This window comes from Marmota monax, unplaced genomic scaffold (assembly GCF_021218885.2).
Source record: "Marmota monax isolate L192 unplaced genomic scaffold, Marmota_monax_Labrador192_F-V1.1 WCK01_AAM20220418_F8-fsc00089, whole genome shotgun sequence".
NCBI classification, from domain to species: domain Eukaryota; kingdom Metazoa; phylum Chordata; class Mammalia; order Rodentia; family Sciuridae; genus Marmota; species Marmota monax.
In genome coordinates, this window is record NW_026694744.1 from 7,625,029 (window position 1) to 7,643,414 (window position 18,386).

An 18,386-nucleotide genomic window follows, 5' to 3' on the forward strand; every position below is an offset into this window, starting at 1 on the left:
GGAGGTCAATCTTGACATAATGTTAAACAACAGGGTTTGCTATATCCAGTCTTCCCCTTTGAATAAGGTAGAGATAATTACATATGTCGTTCACATTCATTTATTACCTCCCTATAAAGACAGATACTGCAGTCATATTTGGTACACTGTTATTGAGCCTGTCTCCACAGTGCAAAGCATGGCACATTATTTGTCCTCATCACTATAGTAGCCATGTGGGTTCCTGCCTTTGATGAAGGCTGACTAGGTACAAGACCCTGGCACCACCCTCTGAACAATTTAGCACAGTGATCACTATTATGTATTCTGTGTTTATGATCCCCCACACTAGATTCTTATTTTGAAGCCTCACCCCCAATATGAAAGTATTTGAAGTGGGGCCAGTGGAAAGTAATTAGGCTTAGATGAGGTAATGAGGGTAGGATCCCAATGATGGCATTAGTGTCCTTGCAGAAAAAGGAAGAGAGATCCAGAGCTCTTTCTCTGAGCCATGTGAAGACACTGCAAAAAAGTGACCACCTGAAAGTCAGCAATGAGGCCTGTACTAGGAATGAAGTCTTGGACTTTCAGTCTCCAGAACTGTGAAAAAATATCCATTGTTCAAGCCATGCAGTCAATAGTATTTTAATATAGCAACCTAAGTTAATCACCATTTACAAATAAGAAAAGTAGGCTCAGAAAGTGTGAAGCACATGTCCAATTTTAGCCAGTGAAGCCAGGCTCTGAGTCAAGAGAGCACTCAGTCAACAAGCCAATAATACTCTCTTAACAAAATTAATCCTTTCAGACCATCATAATAGCCATTTGTAAAACAACAATGTTTGTTCATTAAATTTGCTGATTTAATATAGCTCACTGATGGTAAGAAATTCACCTTGAAACTCTTGGTAGGGATAAAGTTAAAATTGTAAAGATGTGAATAGGGAGACTTGTAGACTGTCTGAGGGCTAGTTCTGTGATGATGGAAATCTATTGCCTATGCTACCCGATGAGTATCAACTAGCCCTGAGGTTTTCAACTCAGGGCACTTAGGAATATCTGCAGCCCTTTTCAATTGTCATAATGAGGGGTTGGGTGCTACTGGCAGCTATCAGGTAAAAGCCAGGGATGCTGTTCAACATCCTACAGTAACAGAATGACACTCACAAAGTGTGTTATCTGGTCCAAAATGTCACACTAGTGTCATGGTGGAAAAAAATGTGCACTAACCACATGTGACTACTGAGCACTTCAGACATGGCTACTGAGAATGAGAAACTAAATTCTAAATTTTTTACTTTAATTAATTTAAATTTTAGAATAAAAATTTTAAAAGAATAAAATTTTAAAAACCCAAATTCAAATGCAAATGGTCATGTGTGCCTTGGAAAGGAGAGCTATGAACATACAAATAATACATACAAATAAAGGTCTTCTTTTCTCAGTGTTCCCATTTAAAGGATTAAAAAATCTTTAAGAGACAGAGAGCCTCTGATGTATAATATTGGGAAAGAACAAGCATAAATAAAGGCATAAAAGCAAAGGTCATGAAACTTTGGGTACATGTGTCCAGGAGCCCAATTAGTCAAGACAACAGGAAATCACAGGCAAATGCTCTCATCTACACATGCAGGCAACTCACTCTTGCAGGGTCTCCACGCCCTTTTCTTTGTACTGTAGTTCTTGCTTCATCTGGGTCAGCTCTCGTTTTAATCTGGAAAGCTAAAGACAAATTCCATTTTCAAAAACAAGCTGTGAAAAACAGTTTCTATAGTTGTTATTTGCACTGTCATTTAAGTTTCTAATTCGCTTGCAATTTCAAGGATCATCTATTCCCTCCATGAACTTCCATTTGCACAGATAAAACCACCACCACTCTGGAAGAACCGCCTTGCTTAGACACCAAAATCCCCTACCCACGTGGGAAACCTGTATAACTATTTCTTTTTTGAGGTAACAATTTCTATGTTACAATTAGCAAACTTGTAATACTTCATTATCCTTCCTTCTACTTACTAGACCTAGGAAACTTTTGTTTCTAAAAGGTGGGTCTCTACTACCTGAAACTCAACTGCCTGCTAGGCTTTTCTAAACAGATTCTGGACCGGCTCTAGGACTACATAAATCCCAGGAGTTAACCTGGAATTCTGTACTTTCACAAAGCTCTCAGGTATTTTTCTTAACTATGCTAAAATTTGAGATCCACTACCTAAAAGATATACCCTGGTTCAGAGAATGACAGACCAGGAGAAGGAGAGGCCTCAATGTGTCCCCTGTGCTTTTTCACACATGCAACAAAAGTGACCCCCTTCAGCCAGGCATGGTGGCACATGCCTGTAATCCCAGCAACTCAGGAGGTTGAGGCAGGAGGATCGTGAGTTCAAAGCCAGTCTCAGCAGATTAGCGAGGCACTTAGCAACTCAATGAGACCCTGACTGTAAATAAAATATTTAAAAGGGCTGGGGATGTGGCTCAGTGGTTCAGCACCCCTGGGTGCTAAATCCCTGTTACAAAAAAAAAAAAAAGTCATCCTTCGTAGACAGCCAAGACAAAGGTCTGATGGGATAAAATGAGGTGACACTTGAAGCATCCAGGCATCACCAGGGAAGGAGCATCTGAACCCTTCTGGTCAAACACTGTGGTAGAATCCATCCCTCTAGGACTAGTCACCCAGTGGAGAACATTAGTTGCTGAGGCTGCTAAGGGACAAAGTTGGCACCTCTGTAGTCCAGAGAAGTAGCCTTATGAGACTGGGCCCTGATGTTACCATGTCTTCCCCAAAGCTGGTGAGTCCAGCCCCATGAAATACACAGGGATACAGGCTATCTTTTGTCAAGTGAGCTAAGGCTTCAAAATGAAACTTTTTTCCTTTTATTGGAAAAAGTGGAAAGTAAAACAAACAAACAAACAAAAAAAACAATAATAAACCAAGAAATTAAAAATCTTACTAAAACATGTTAGATGCACTGATAACCACAAAATGAACCATGATTAATAATTTTACATAAAAAGCATGTAGTAGAACAAGTCTCATCAACAGATGAATGGATAAAGAAAATGTGGTATATGTACACAATGGAGCTCTACTCAGAAGAAGAATGAAAATGGATAGAACTGGAGAACATCATGCTAAGTGAAATAAGACAAGACCAAAAAAAAAGAAAGAAAGAAAGAAGACAGACCCAGAAAGTCAAAGGTTGAATGTTTTCTTTCATAGTGGAAGCTGGAGATTAAAAAGGAATAAAATCAAGGGGATCTCATAGAAATAGAACGGAGAAAAGTAGAGAAGCAGCAGGGGATAAAAGATGAGAGAGGAAAGGAGGTGAAGGGGAAGAAGTGGGGAATATAGTTGACCAAATTATGCTATGTGCATGCATGAATATATCACAATAAATTCCAATTTTATATATAATAATGCACCAATTAAATAAATAAAAGGAAGACCAATACTGTAGAGGAAGGGGGTGAATGGAGGGAGGATGGAAGGGAAGGGGATAATACTAGGGATTAAAATGGAGAAAACTATGTTATATGCATTTATGAATATATCAAAATAAACACCAAAATTTTAAAAGAGAAGAATGTGTATGGTGAATCTAGTTGTAAAAATACTAGTTTTACTCACCCTATCCCGACGACTTGCTATTTCGGCTTTAATTTGGTGTGGGTCATACTTTGTATTTGTTGAATATCCTGAGAAGGCTAAATAGAAGAAAAATATTTTATTTTACAATAGATCCTTAAAATAAATAAACACAAGGAACTTCTGATTTACCATATTAAATAATTAATTCTAAATATCTGATTTAAGTGGGCACTGTTTCCTAAAGAATTAACATTGCACAACCTCAAATCCTGAGGTTTGATTTTTTTCATCAAGATTTTCTTCATGATCCCATATAGGAAAATATATGGCTGCAGGAAAATCAAACCCTATTTATTTCTACTACAAATCTACTAGGGTTAAAAAACATACATACACAAGAGGAAACAAGAGGTGATTATGGCATGGAAAGCTGTCCTATGTGCAGGTATAAGCAGTATGAACCCCTTGTTCCTGTCTTTTCCAATATACATATATGGAAGTCACTGAAGGATAGAAGCAAAAGGTTAACTATGATTATTTTCTGTGGTTGCATTTTGATTTTGTATTCATTTTCTTCAATTTTTGACACATTAAAAATTTATAAAATAAAAAAGGCAGATTTGTACTATGCCACTACTAGTACTACACTAGTCTGGCAAAGTTGAGGAAAGTTGCACCCTCAAGTTTTTTGTTCCCAGAAACTTAAATGAGGCACTCATGGTTTTATTCTAGTTGCTTGTCATTGATGGATATTTAGCTTAAATATATCACATCACTCAATGCTTTCTTAAACAGTGCAGTGCACATGATTTAAATGCTTTTTACAGACACAGTGTCATTAGTATGAATAGCCAATACTCAGGGTGAATAAGCTCCACAAAGCTGTTTACAGGCTAAGTGCTCTCTGCCAATTTCTGTCGGCACAGAGAACTGCACTTCTTTTCTAGTACTCCAGTGGCCAGAGCAGCCAGTGGCTGTTTCTCATTTCTACCACTCCTTCCATCTCTCTGCATAGCTTTTTCTTGATGTTTCTGGCTCCTTTCTTTTGGTGTCTGAAACTACAGGCTTTTGTATTATGGCAATTTGACTTCTATTCTCTTCCTCAGCTCATCTGTCTTCATCTGTGAGTCATTCCACACTAGTATTATCAGCCTCCTGGTTACTGTCCTTAATATCACCTGCTCAGAAAATCCATCAGCAGGGCCATAACCACTTCTTTTACTTTTTTGGTTTGAGTACCAAAGGTTGACTGTCACACAGTTAACTTAGGTGCCTAGAACTATAACTTAGTTCAAAATCCTTTCCTTAATGACAAGAATTAATAAACGGCATGGCATCAAATTAAAAAGCTCTGCATAGCAAAGAAAACAATTAGTAATGTGAAGAGAACCTACAAAATGGGACAAAAGCTTTGCTAGCTACTCTTCCAACAGAGGATTAATATCTAGACTATATAAAGAACTCTAAAAATATAACACCAAAAAGTCAAATAACTCAACTAATGCATGGGAAAATTAATTAAACAGACAATTCTCAAAAGAAAAAATACAAATGACCAAGAAATATATGAAAAATATTCAACACTATTAGCAATTGGGAAATGCATATCAAAACTACATTAAAATTTCATCTCACACCAGTGAGAATAGCAGTCATCAAGAATACAAATACTAATAAACACTGGAGAGAATGTGGGGAAAAAAGGAACACTTTTACATTGTTGGTGGGATTGTAAATTAGTAAAATCACTACAGAAATCAGTATGGAGGTTCCTAAAAGACTAGGCATGGAACTGTCATATGACCCAGCTATACCACTCCATAGTATTAGCCTAAAGAATTAAGGTCATCATACTACAGTGATACAAGCATACCTATGTTTACAACAGCACAATTCACAATAGTCAAACTATGTAATCAGCCTAGGTTCCATCAGAGAATGAATGGATAAAGAAAATGTGGCATATATATATACACAATGGAGTTTTATTCAGCCCTAAAGAAAAATGAAATTAGGTCATTTGTAGGAAAATGAATGGAACTTGAGACCATTATGTTAAGTGAAACAAGCCAAACTCAGAAGATCAGGGTTGTATATCTTCTCTCATATGTGGAAACTAGAAAAGAAAAGGGAAAGAAAAGGTGGAATGGTGGGGAATCTCATGAAAATCAAAGGGAGATCAGTAGAGGAAAGGGACTAGAAGGTAGGGAAGGAGAGGGGGAGTGCTGGGGAATGATATTGGTCAAATTATATTGTCATAGTGTGTACATGTATGAATATGTAACAACAAATTCCATGATTATGTACAACTATAACATACCAACAAAGAATGTGGCAAGAGAAAAAAATCCTTTTCTGGCTTTATATTAGAAAGGATAGCTCAAAACCATTAAGTAGCTTACACAGCAGGATTATTTAAAACTTCAATTAGAACAATATCCAAAGTTAATTTGAGCAGTTCAGATCTCCCATTTTAAAAATGGTTCTATGGAAAATCTTCTATTCAAGCCCCATTTGGTCAGAACTTCAATCTGGTTCTACTGGAAATAAATATCTAGAGGAGCTAAATGTTTGCCAGTTTTATCTCAAATGTTCTTATACTTAAAATTGTGATCTCTCAAGGATACAAAATAAAATATTTTTAAAACAAATTTCATGGGCAGGGGATGTAATTCAGTGGTACAGCACTTGCCTAGCATGTGTGAAGCCCTGGATTCAAACCCCAGCACTGAAAAAAAATTGTTAGATGAGAAGGGCTATTTCCAAATCCTATGACTTAAATATTGCCGGACTTATGGGTTTCATTTAAGATCAGTAATGAAAGCAATAACTCAAACAATGTGCCCTCAAGAGACAAAAAATTGTTTATAGAAAACCTTCACAATGAAGTCCTGGGACTTAAATCTCCCAGACCTGAGCTTAAAGGCCCTCTACCCTGGAGGGAAGCAATATACAAATGAGGCTACAGATGGCTGCCTCCTCCTTTACATGTGTGTACAACTGGTCAACTTAATAGGAAGACAATTCCAATGGTTATCGCCTGGGATTTATCACATTAAGAGTAGAAAGTAACCCCACCACGGAATTTCAGCAAAGTTAACTTCAATGTTTAACATCAGTAACAATGACTGGAAATCATTACCACCAAACTTCTTCTGCCTGCAATTTCATAGGGAAAATCAGTGGAGACTTGAAATACATAAAGGAGCATGTGGTTAGTACTGTTGGACATCAATGCAGCAGCCTTCCTCCCATTTCTCCTTCCTAATTAATAGAACTCCAATGTTGACAAGTAGCTACCTCTCCTCTAGGAGACTTGGTGCATACTCAGTCCTAGACATCAAATTTGATAAACCAAGAACACATGGAGCCATCAGATACAACAATGGAAAAACTCCACCCAGCCCCCAAAGGACTATTATGATATTATGTGATATTATGTGATAATGAATGTTGTCCAGGCCCATGAAAGTTAGTTTTCCATTACTTACAGCTAAAATCATCCCAAATGACAGATTTTACTTATACCATTCATATAACTTTACCTATGGTCTCTACAATTATGAAATCCCAGGTCTGAAACAAGGGAATAAGGCAACTCAAGTACCTAAGACCATGAATAACTTTTATCTCCAAATACTAAGAATAGTTGTGAACACTGGCATAACTTTGAAATAGTATAGTTCAATTTATAAATAAAAGCCTCAGTTTCTTAGATCCTCCCATAGGTCTAACAGAACCATTTTTAGAGTTTTAGGATTCCAGACCCCCTTTTTAACAGCATGCACTCTACAACATTTATAAAAAGTTCTTCCTCTGGTAAACATGTCTCTAATCTCAAAGTTTATGATAAAGACCAGACTGCCACCTTGGAACTTTCTTTTCTCTAGAGAGTTGAATATGCAGAGCTATTAAATAGCTTAAGGAGTCGGCTCCGGCATAAAATATTGCTTCAGATGATATAATAATAAGGTTATAGTTTAGCTGGACCACAGCAATTTAAATTATTATACCTTGCTATTTTAGAGGCCCTTTCACAATTATTTCACCTATTTTCAAAAATCTTCATGAAAGGAAGATGATGATTATGCTTCCCCATTTTGTAGATTAAAAGACTGAATTTGTAATGACTTGATCTATACTATGCCATCATTCATAAGAGAATTTGTGTCTAGAACTCCTGGGGGATTATCTCTCAGTAAACACATGTACTCTACTACTGCCTCCAAGATTGAGGCTTGCAGACTAATATGTGGGGAAAATGCTGCATGATCCATTTTTCTCCTGCCTGCTCCAACATGCTCATGTGAAGGAAAACAAAAGTCCGAACAGATTGACTGTAGCCTTTATCCTAACTCAGACAGCAGATGAGAAATCCTTTAGCTAGGAGCGAGGGAAGATAGTTTTTGTGGGATGGGCTTGGAGCCTCGGAAAGAATGTTGGCAGGACTGATGGCTGATAAGGTCAAGCCTCACCACCACCTGACCCAAGAATCCAGGGTGAGTCAGCACCTTCTCACTGGAGATAAGGCTGACTCTTTCCCAGGCACCTAAAGATACTTTCAGTGTATTGCTCCTGGCAGTCAGGATAACAAAGTCGCATTCCTGCTGCTAGAAGGGACATACACAGTCAATCTAAACCAGTAGATCTTGACTCAGGAACCACCTGGGGAGCTTTAAAGAAACATGCAAAATATTGCCTCCCCCATCAAAGGCCAATTAAATAAATCTAGGGGCAGCATAGGGCCCAGGCCCTAGTAGTTTTTAAAAGCCCTCCAGGAAATTTGAACTTGCAGCCAAGGTTGAGAACCACTGGTTCTGCAAAGGGACAGAGAATCAGTACATTTTGCTGTGGGCCATACAGTCTGTGTTGAATTTTCAATTCTGCTTTTTTCGCTGCCATAGACAACAAGTGAGTGAATGGGCATGGCTGTGTTCCAAGAAGACGTTATTTGCAACACCTGCATTGGACAGGATTCAGCCAGCAGAACTAACATAGTCTGCAAACCTGTAGCTCAGATTATAATTCTACTCATGCAAGAATTTTTTCCAAGGCTGGGGTTACAGCACAGTTGGTAGAAGGCTTGCCTCACATGCACAAGGCCCTGGATTCAATCCCCAGCACCACAAAAAAATATATAAATAAGAATTTCTTCCAGAAGATCCTGAAAATCATCACATCATTTATCTGAATGCCAGATAAATGGCATATCTGGGTAGATGCCAGAGGTTTCTCAAGAATGAAGGAGTGGGCTGGGGATGTGGCTCAAGCGGTAGTGCGCTTGCCTGGCGTGTGTGCGGCCCGGGTTCGATCCTCAGCACCACATACAAACAAAGATGTTGTGTCCGCCGAAAACTAAAAAATAAATATTAAAATTCTCTCTCTCTCTCTCTCTCTCTCTCTCTCTCTCTCTCTCTTTAAAAAAAAAAAGAATGAAGGAGTAACACTAGAAAAGGCTTCTGAGATAATGAATGCATTCCTCATTTAAAAAGAAGGCAGAGAGGTGAACATGTTGCAAAGAAAAATGGAGAAGAGAAATCTACAAAATAAAGCTGTAAATTGAGCTGCTATGAACATCGATGTAGCAGTGTCCCTGTAGCATGCTCTTTTTAGGTCTTTAGGGAATAGACCAAGAAGGGGAATAGCTGGGTCAAATGGTGGCTCCATTCCCAGCTTTCCAAGAAATCTCCATACTGCTTTCCAAATTGGCTGCACCAATTTGCAGTCCCACCAGCAATGTACAAGTGTACCCTTTTCCCCACATCCTCGCCAGCACTTGTTGTTGTTTGACTTCATAATGGCTGCCAATCTTACTGGAGTGAGATGGTATCTTAGGGTGGTTTTGATTTGCATTTCTCTGACTGCTAGAGATGGTGAGCATTTTTTCATGTACTTGTTGATTGATTGTATGTCCTCCTCTAAGAAGTGTCTGTTCAGGTCCTTGGCCAAGACTGTGGAACCAACCCAGACGCCCTTCAATAGACGAATGGATTAAAAAAATGTGGCATTTATACACAATGGAGTATTACTCTGCATTAAAAAATGACAAACTCATAGAATTTGCAGGGAAATGGATGGCACTAGAGCAGATTATGCTAAGTGAAGCTAGCCAATCCCTAAAAAACAAATGCCAAATGTCTTCTTTGATATAAGGAGAGTAACTAAGAACAGAGTAGGGACGAAGAGCATGAGAAGAAGATTAACATTAAACAGAGATGAGAGGTGGGAGGGAAAGGGAGAGAAAAGGGAAATTGCATGGAAATGGAAGGAGACCCTCAGGGTATACAAAAGAACATACAAGAGGAAATGAGGGGAAAGGGAAAAATAATACAAGGGGGAGAAATGAAGGTCAGTAGAGGGGACAGAGAGAGAAGAGGGGAGGGGAGGGGAGGGGAGGGGAGGGGGGATAGTAGAGGATAGGAAAGGTAGCAGAACACGACAGTCACTAGTATGGCAATATGTAAATCAATGGATGTGTAATTGATGTGATTCTGCAATCTGTATATGGGCTAAAAATGGGAGTTCATAACCCACTTGAAGCAAAGTGTGAAAGATGATATATCAAGAACTATGTAATGTTTTGAACAACCAACAATAAAAAAAAAAGTTAAAAAAAAAAATAAAGCTGTAGAAAAATTATCAGGTGTGCCACTGAGAGAATGAGCCCATTGTGAACCAGTCTCATCCCAGTATTCTACAAAGCAGAAAATAAGACTGAGCACCAGGCAGTGAGCTCAGAGGCCCATAGAAATAGAGTTGGGATCTTGGTTCCTGGAGATTGTGCTCCAGCTAATCCAGCAAAGCATCTGAATTTGTTTTGGTCAGGAGCAAAAAAGGTCAAGGCTTGGATATTCTTAGATACCAGATGGCTCAACATTGACACAAAATCTTTCCTCTCCAATGAATGGAGTTTTTTTCTGGTGATTTCAATAGCTCAGGAGAAAATTTTTGAAGGGTATAAGTGAGATGCACTTCCTCTCCTCCACTCCTCCCCACACCCTTCTGCTCCAACATTAAAAATGGCTGTTTATCATTATTGCCTCATTCTCCCCTGTAATCAGTCATTAGGAATAAAGTGTGTTCCTAGCATTTAGTGTATACCAACAGTGGGTACTTAATAAATACCTGTCAAAAAGTGAAGAAATAGCTGAGTGATCCTACATGGGCCATGAGAAAGTCAAGAAGTAGAAAGTGCTCTGCTTTCCTCTTGCCCCTTTATTGTTGTATAATTGCCATACAACCTGTCCATTTATAACCAGCCTTTATTTTCAGATAACTTGAAAGAGAAGTTAAGCATTCTAAAAATGCAATCAGCTCTTCTGAGCTGCCTTGTTTGTCTGGGAAATAGTACAGAGAACTGACAGCCATGAAAAAAAATAGATCTGGGTTCAAATTCAAATTCTATCATTTACTGGGTATATAACCTTGAAGAAGTAATTTAGTCGATTGATTCAGTTTCCCAAGATGATAGCAGAGGCTACAATGTGGAAAACATAACAAAGCATATGAAACACTACCTTATTGAATATTATTTTCTTCTACTTCAAGATATTATCAATGAAGAAGTAACAAAGTAAATCCAGGTGATATATAGTTCCCAGTACCAGAGCAAGGAGTCACCTCCCTGCTTCAGGTGATCAACTGGCAGTGAAAGAGATGGAGAGGCTGTAAGATCCAAGTAGCCAACTGGAGCCAGATGTGCTGTGGTACAGCCACAGCAGCTACCAACGTGGGCCCATTACCTCTGACATGGCTGTGCAAGCCATCTGTTAAATCAGCAATTCAAACCAACAGGATCACTGTACTGAACTTTATCCTGTGGCCAGAAAGAATTCATTTGAGTCATGACTATCAGGGTTTTCCTCATTGTAATCAGTTGTTCAGGTTAAACAACAGACTAAAAGAGCCTAGTAGGAGCCCTAGGGACAGAGCAATTTGATAAACCACTTGGATTAACTCCTAGATTCCATTCATAGTTGACTTTTTCCCTGGTGAGCTAAGAGGCCCCAGGAAGCTCCACTGGCATCTCTAGCCCTTTCATGAAAACAGACAGGCCTAATTCTGGCCTCCAAGGCAACCTATTCACATGGAGAAAGGACTCTGTCTAAACCAAGACTTCACAGGTCAGCCAATGGAAACTGATAGGTATATTCAATTCTCAACACTACAGAACTGTCAGTTTCCTCTACTGAAGAAGCAGATACCACTTCAAAGACAGCGTCTTGAGAAAGATAGCGTCTTGAGTATTTTTACTGAGCATTAATAAAATTCTGTGGGGTACAGGAAGGAATGCAATTAAGTATAATTCCTTATTTGCCCAAACATCAAGAGCATAAAAAGGCGATGGAAATACAAAAGCCAATCTTGCTGAATATCCCAGATCCATAGGACTCTAAGTACTGAATAACCTTACTCCACAGGCTCAACACTGCATTGGGTTTCCCCATCTCCACCTTCAGAGTGGCTGCTCTAAGGTTCCCCTATATCTACCTCTTCAAAGATGTACAGTCCAGAGTGCCCACACTCCTTGAAGCTGAAATTCTGGCTGCACTGATTGTAGCTAGTACATAACACACACCACCTTCTCTTAACTCAATTCTTCTTTTTAATCACGAGAAAGAAACTTCCTACCAAGTTTTTCTGATATGTACTTCTTCTGTTCCACTTTTTGAAAGATTGATTTGAGGGCCTCTTTGGGGACCTAACCAAACCCAAAATGTAACAGATAAAGTGCCTAAGGGATATGGGAAAGAAACGCACTATTAGGTTGAATCATAAGAAACTGCCAATATTCAATTTATTTAGCAAAAAAATGGCAATTTTGTTTGGTTTAACCTTGCTTCTGCCAAGTAGCTTTCTGAAAGCTGTATGAACTACATGATCTCAGAACCAGTTATAAGTCAATGTTTCAGCTAGCTGTGATGTTGAGGCATCAAGTCTAAGGGCATCTGTTCTTGAGATCACCAAGAGATACCACATGGTGGGCCATAAAAGTCATCTCAATAGATTTCAAAAGATTGAAATTTTAGCTTGGTTAGTCTCTGACCACAATGGAATTAGATTAGAAATCAATAACAACATGTTATCTTTTAAAATTCCCAACAACTTACTTTTTAAAATATACATATACATATATATTTTTAGTTGTGGATGAACTTTTATTTTTATGTATTTATTTTTTAAACCCAGTGCCTCACACATACGAGGCAGGTGTTCTAACACTGAACCACAACTCCAGCCCCCAACAACTTACTTTTAAAGAACCCATGGGTCAAAATCTAAATCACATAGAAATGAAAACATATTTTGAAAGGAATAAAAATTTTAAAATATAGTAATGTATGGGATGAATTAAAGAGAGCTTCAAGAATTTGCACCTTTAAAGGCTATATGAAAGACTAAGGTCTAAATTCAGTGATCTAAGTTTCCACTTTAGGAAGCCAGAAAGGGAAGAACAAATTAAAGATAAACTAAGTAGAAAGAAGGAAATAAAAAATAATGAAAATCAATAGAAAAAAAGAAAGAGGCAGTGGGGGAATGAAAACCAAAAGCCAGTTCATTGTAAAGATAAATAAAATTGACAAAAGTTTAGTTACACTTATAATAAAGGAAAAGAAGACAGGCATTATTAATATCAGGCATGAAAGAGGATTCACACCTTGTATCCTACAGAGAGTCAAAGGATAACAAGGGGAGACTACGAACAATACAGACTTGACAGCTCACATCATAGTTTGACAAACTCCCTATGGGCCAAATCTGGCTTATTACCTGTATTTATACTTTAATTGGAACACAGCCAGACACATTCATTTACATATTGTCTCTGAGTGCTTTTGCCCAATAACAAAAGTATTAAGTAGTGGGGACTAAGATCCAGTAGCCCACAAAGTATAAAATAGTCACTACTGACTCTTTATAGAAAAGTTTGCTGAGTTTAAGATTAGATAAAAAGAACAAAACCTTTGGAACATACAAATACCAAAACTGATTCAAGAGGAAAAAATTTTAAAAAACAACCCTATATCTATCAAAGGTATTGGACTCTATAGTTAAAAACATTACCACAAAAAACTCCAAGCCTTTGTGGCTTTTCTGATACATTCTATCAAACAGTTGAGAAAGCATTAATATTAATCCCATAAAAATTCTTACAGTAAATTGAAGAGAAAACTTCTCAATTTATTCTATGAAGCTAGCATTACCCCAATATGATAATCAGAGAAAGGCATTACATGAAAACTATGGAGAGAAGAAACCAGTCCACAAAATTCTGCACTGAGCTGACCTATCACCTTTTTATGGAAACTTTAAAAAAAAAAAAAAAAACTTGCATGTACTGGGGTCCTAATTAGAATGAGATATATTATAGAAAATGCTTGTGTAACTATATAAAAATGGATTCTATTGTCATATATAACTAAAAAGAATCAATAAAAAACTTTCATGAACCAATATCTGAAGACCAGAAGATAAGGTGACTTTGAAGCAACACATCATTATACCTGAGTTGCCTCCATTCCCTCAAGGCACATGGTAAGAAAGACATCTTACATTCCTATTACAGAGGCAAAACCTCGCCACTGTCCACAGTTTTCTATGCTTCTTTCACCTTTGACAGTAGTGCAATAAAAAGAGCACAAGACATGTGGCCCCTTGGCGTTTATTCCACTCTGTCTTGCAACACAGAATATAGCTATGATCACATCTTTTATGTTCAAAGCTTGGTCACCAGAGCCAAATACCTGATAACATGACAATAATGTCACACATACATACTCCTGTGTGTCACTAGACTTAGGTTTTGATAAAATAAAACTTAGTGGTACTAACTTCATATATTCTCTCCAAGATCCATGGCCCCCAAGACATGGTAGCCATGGACTATTGAGTGTGACAATTCTGTTGGGAAGGGATTAGCTTGAGCAGTTACCATCAGTTAAAAAAAAAAAATGGATTTGGCTTCTGAGACCAGACCTGGTTCCTTCCATCCCTGAGCACCCACTAAGCACTAATGAATGGGAGCTCATCTCTGGTACCCTCTGAAACTAAGGAAGCATTCCTCTGAAGAACAGTACGGTCCAGCTGGGGATATAGCTCAGTTGGTAGAGTGCTTGCCTTTTGTACACAAGGCAATCCCCAGCACCACCAAAAAAGGGGGAAAAAAGCATGAACAATAGATACAGCCATTTACTTGGGGGTCAGATTTCTCTTATTCTTTGGGTTAGACTGGGTTCCTTCTCCTTCAGTGTACTGCCCAATAAAGATTAAATCCCAGGAAAGGCCTCTACAGACAGACAGGAGCTGAGCATGCCTGCAGACTCCCAAATCTTCCCACCCAGGAATAAGGGAATCATTCCCCAAGAGGTCACTCCAGACAAGCAATATTAAGTTGCAATATTTGAACCAATATCTGAAGACCAGGAGAAATATGACTTGGAAGCACCATATCATTATACCTGAGTTGCCTCCATTCCCTCAAGGCACATAGTAAGACAGCTATTAAGTGCACTGGTCTCTGAGTGAAGTGTCTTCAAAACTGACAATCATGAGACAGGAGATTGTCTCATAGCATGACCTGAAATTTTGTTAGCTCATTTATTTTTCACTTTTCCCACCTGAATGTAGCTTCATGAGGAGAGGGACCTTTCCTTTCTTAATCACCACCATATTTTAACATCTGAGCACAAAGTGAGTATTTGATAAATATCCATTAGCTAATAGTATGAGATTGGAGCCTTTACAAAGCCATCTTGCCCGAGTAAAGTTGGTTGTTTGCAGATAACTTAGCAGGGAGATGGCTTTTAAAGTCACATGCATTCAGTGAAGGGAACAAGTCAACTCACAGCTAGCATACGAGCGGCTGTCGTCCTCACACAGTTTGTGCAGCTGCTGGTATTCCTCCTGGGCCAGCTCGAACCGCTGTTGCTTGATCTGGTATATTTCTTTCTTGGCATTGAGAGCCTCCTGGGCTACAATTAAATACTCCTTCAACATCCGTTCCTGCTCTCGCCTCCACTGCTCTCTTGGATCCTCAATCTGGGTAAGCTCTAAAAGGAAGATGATAAGGAAATGAGTGTCTTGAGGGTAACATCTGTAGGTTGACCAACAGTCATGCATTATGCTACTAGTCAATATGAAAATTAACTAATTATCAGGATGAACATTGTGAAAGGTTTCACATCATGAACCTTTCTGAAGTTTGGAACATCTTCTACTTATATTTCCAAAGTTCAGACAAAAAGAAAACTCTACAGATATGAAATAGTTCAGTGGAGGAGGAAAGACAAGACGATCCTTTCATCAATAAAGACCATACTTTAAATAAGTGCCCAAGGAGATGCACCCAAATGAGTTCAAAACTGTTAATGGATATTTGTATAATGGATAATTACAATGTTCTTCTCACTGACTTCTTCACCATGAGATGTGAAGAAGTCAGTGAGAAGAACAGTCTTCACATGAGATGTGTAAAAACACTACTGTCCCCTGCTTGACTTGCTATTCTTTTCCTTTTCTCATTCCCCTCCCACGCACAATTCCCCACATTTCCCACTCTGCAGGCTCTTGAAAGGGCCCACATCTACCTCTGGCTCCAACTCCTATCTTGAGCTCCAATTTTTTTTTATTCCCAGCTGCCTCCTAAATGCATCTCCTTCTTGTCAGACCCATAGTAATTCTGAGCCAGTCATCTGAAGCACAACTTGTTCTCACACACTGCCCTTTCACTACCAGAAGCAAAACCAAATTAAACAACTCACACCATGCACTGCTTCCCTCTCTCGATGAGCAGTATCTGGATCTATCTACTTAGCCAACCTGGGAATCCAAGCTGAGTATCATCCTCAAAGAACTCGTGCTCTTCTCCCCCCACCCCCCAGAATACTCTAAGGATTATCAAGAAGTGGTGATTCCTACTGCTGAATACAATAATGACTGACTATATGCCCTTTTCTCTGTCTCCCCTTACTTCAATCAGGGCCTCACAATCTTTCCCCATAGTCACTCAGCTTCTTGTCTCATGCCAACAAAGCCCATCCTCAGTGCACTTACCCACATTACCTTCCTAACTGCTGCAACCCTCTTTCATATGTACCTCTTCTAAAGCACAAAATCCAGTATCCACAGCATGAGTCCCAAAATTCGTTTTCTAGCTTCATCTCTATTTTGTGTCCTTTTCCTCACAAACAACCTCTATACAGACAACTTGTCCAAAATCACCAGATGTGCCTGACTAGCTCATTGGTGCCTGTGTTTATGCTGCTTCTGTCCTCTCTGCTCACCAGGGCAGCCTACCACCTTCCAAGACTCATTGCAAAGGCCTTCTTTTTGAAGCCTTCTCTGGCTCTCCTGGTCTGTGTCTCTCCTCTGCACAATTGACAATGCCATTCTAACCACCTGTACCAGTTGGCACATACTTATTTCTATATTTTCTGCTTCACAGGTAAATTATGAACCCTGGACAGCAAAGGTTCTGCCTTAGGTTTTATATCCCCAGGATCTTCTCTCAATTTAGAGAGTGGAAAGATATTAGGTCATAAAAAGGAATGAAGTACTGACATGTGCTACAAAATAGAAAAATCTTGAAAGCATCATGCTAAGTGAGAGAAGCCAGACACAATAAGCCATACAGATGATTCCATAGATATGAAATGTCTAGAATGTACAAATTCACAAGGACAGAAAGCAGAAACAGCTAGCAGAGACTAGGGGAGAGGGCAATACAGAATGACTGATTAATGAGGATAGCTTTCCCGTTGGGCTAATGAAAGTGTTTTGGAACTAGCAGAGATGACAGTTGCATAATATTATGAATGCACTAAATGTTATTGAACTGTTCGCTTTAAAATGTTCATTTTGTGATCTGTGAATTTCACCTCAAAGTGGTTAGAAAGGCAAATTTTATGCTATTCTTGTTTTCCCACCCACACAAGTGTGCTTGCTAAATGTTCCAAAGCAGGTTCTCCTGAAAACATTATCCCCATCCACCTTCCTGCCTATACCCCTAATCAGCCCTTTACACTGCCACCCCAGGCTCTTAGAAAGCCTCTCTAGGCCTTGAAAGCTTATATGGGTAAAGATAAAACAAAGCAAAAAAACAAAAATCAGAGTCTGGCTTTAGCCCCAGAGTTCAGATTCAATGGGACTGGGGTGGGGCAGCATCAGTACTTTTGTAATTGCCCGGATGTTCCTGATGTTTATTCAGCTGCATGACACCCTGAAGCCAGCCAATGGCATTGTTCACAGTGTTCCAGTGCCCTGGAGGGTCTCAGGAATCTTGAGGGTATCAACCCATAGCCTCTCTGGTCCCTCACCCCACCTGCATAGTTCAAATGTTAATATTTGATTCCTTAGATCTTTGCTTTAAAGAGTTTTAAACCTGTGTCATCAAGAGTTGGGTTCCTTGAAGGTCTCAGATGAAGGAGGTGATGTGACCCCAGAGCTGCTTTCATGCTCACTCACTACCCTCCACATGCTAGGTCATCCTTTATGTTCCTGGTGGCTGGAAGAAAGTCCTTGGTGGCTATTTTCTTTTAGGGTTCATGGCCACTTTTAGAGTGTCAATCTTTGAGGGTGAAGAATGGGTTTTACTTTCTTAGGTGCCCAGGGCCTAAAGAGAGTGGGCAGTTCAAAGGTGTTCTATAAACGCCTGCTGTGATTCAGTGAGTGAGCGGGCAAGGAATGTCATGGTAAACAAGGGGCGCTGGTGGATAAGTGCTGAGTTTAAAGAAAGACGGGCCAGAACAGGTCCTAGGTCACAAGAGCAGCAGGCAGACTTTCTGGAAATGTTGTATAAGGCAAATGTCTACACCATTTGGTG

The 18,386-nt window shown here is 39.1% G+C and overlaps 1 protein-coding gene across 1 annotated transcript in view; it reads right to left on the reverse strand.

Annotated features, from left to right (window-relative positions):
- The window catches only part of Wwc3 (WWC family member 3), a 113,454-nt gene that overhangs the window by 51,755 nt on the left and 43,313 nt on the right, over nucleotides 1-18,386 (reverse strand). Inside the window, exons 3-5 of the mRNA XM_046424287.1 lie at nucleotides 15,412-15,615; nucleotides 3,605-3,681; nucleotides 1,622-1,701 (exon numbers count right to left, since the gene is read on the reverse strand). Coding sequence (XP_046280243.1) covers nucleotides 1,622-1,701; nucleotides 3,605-3,681; nucleotides 15,412-15,615 — 361 coding nt within the window. The remainder of the gene's footprint in view (nucleotides 1-1,621; nucleotides 1,702-3,604; nucleotides 3,682-15,411; nucleotides 15,616-18,386) is intronic.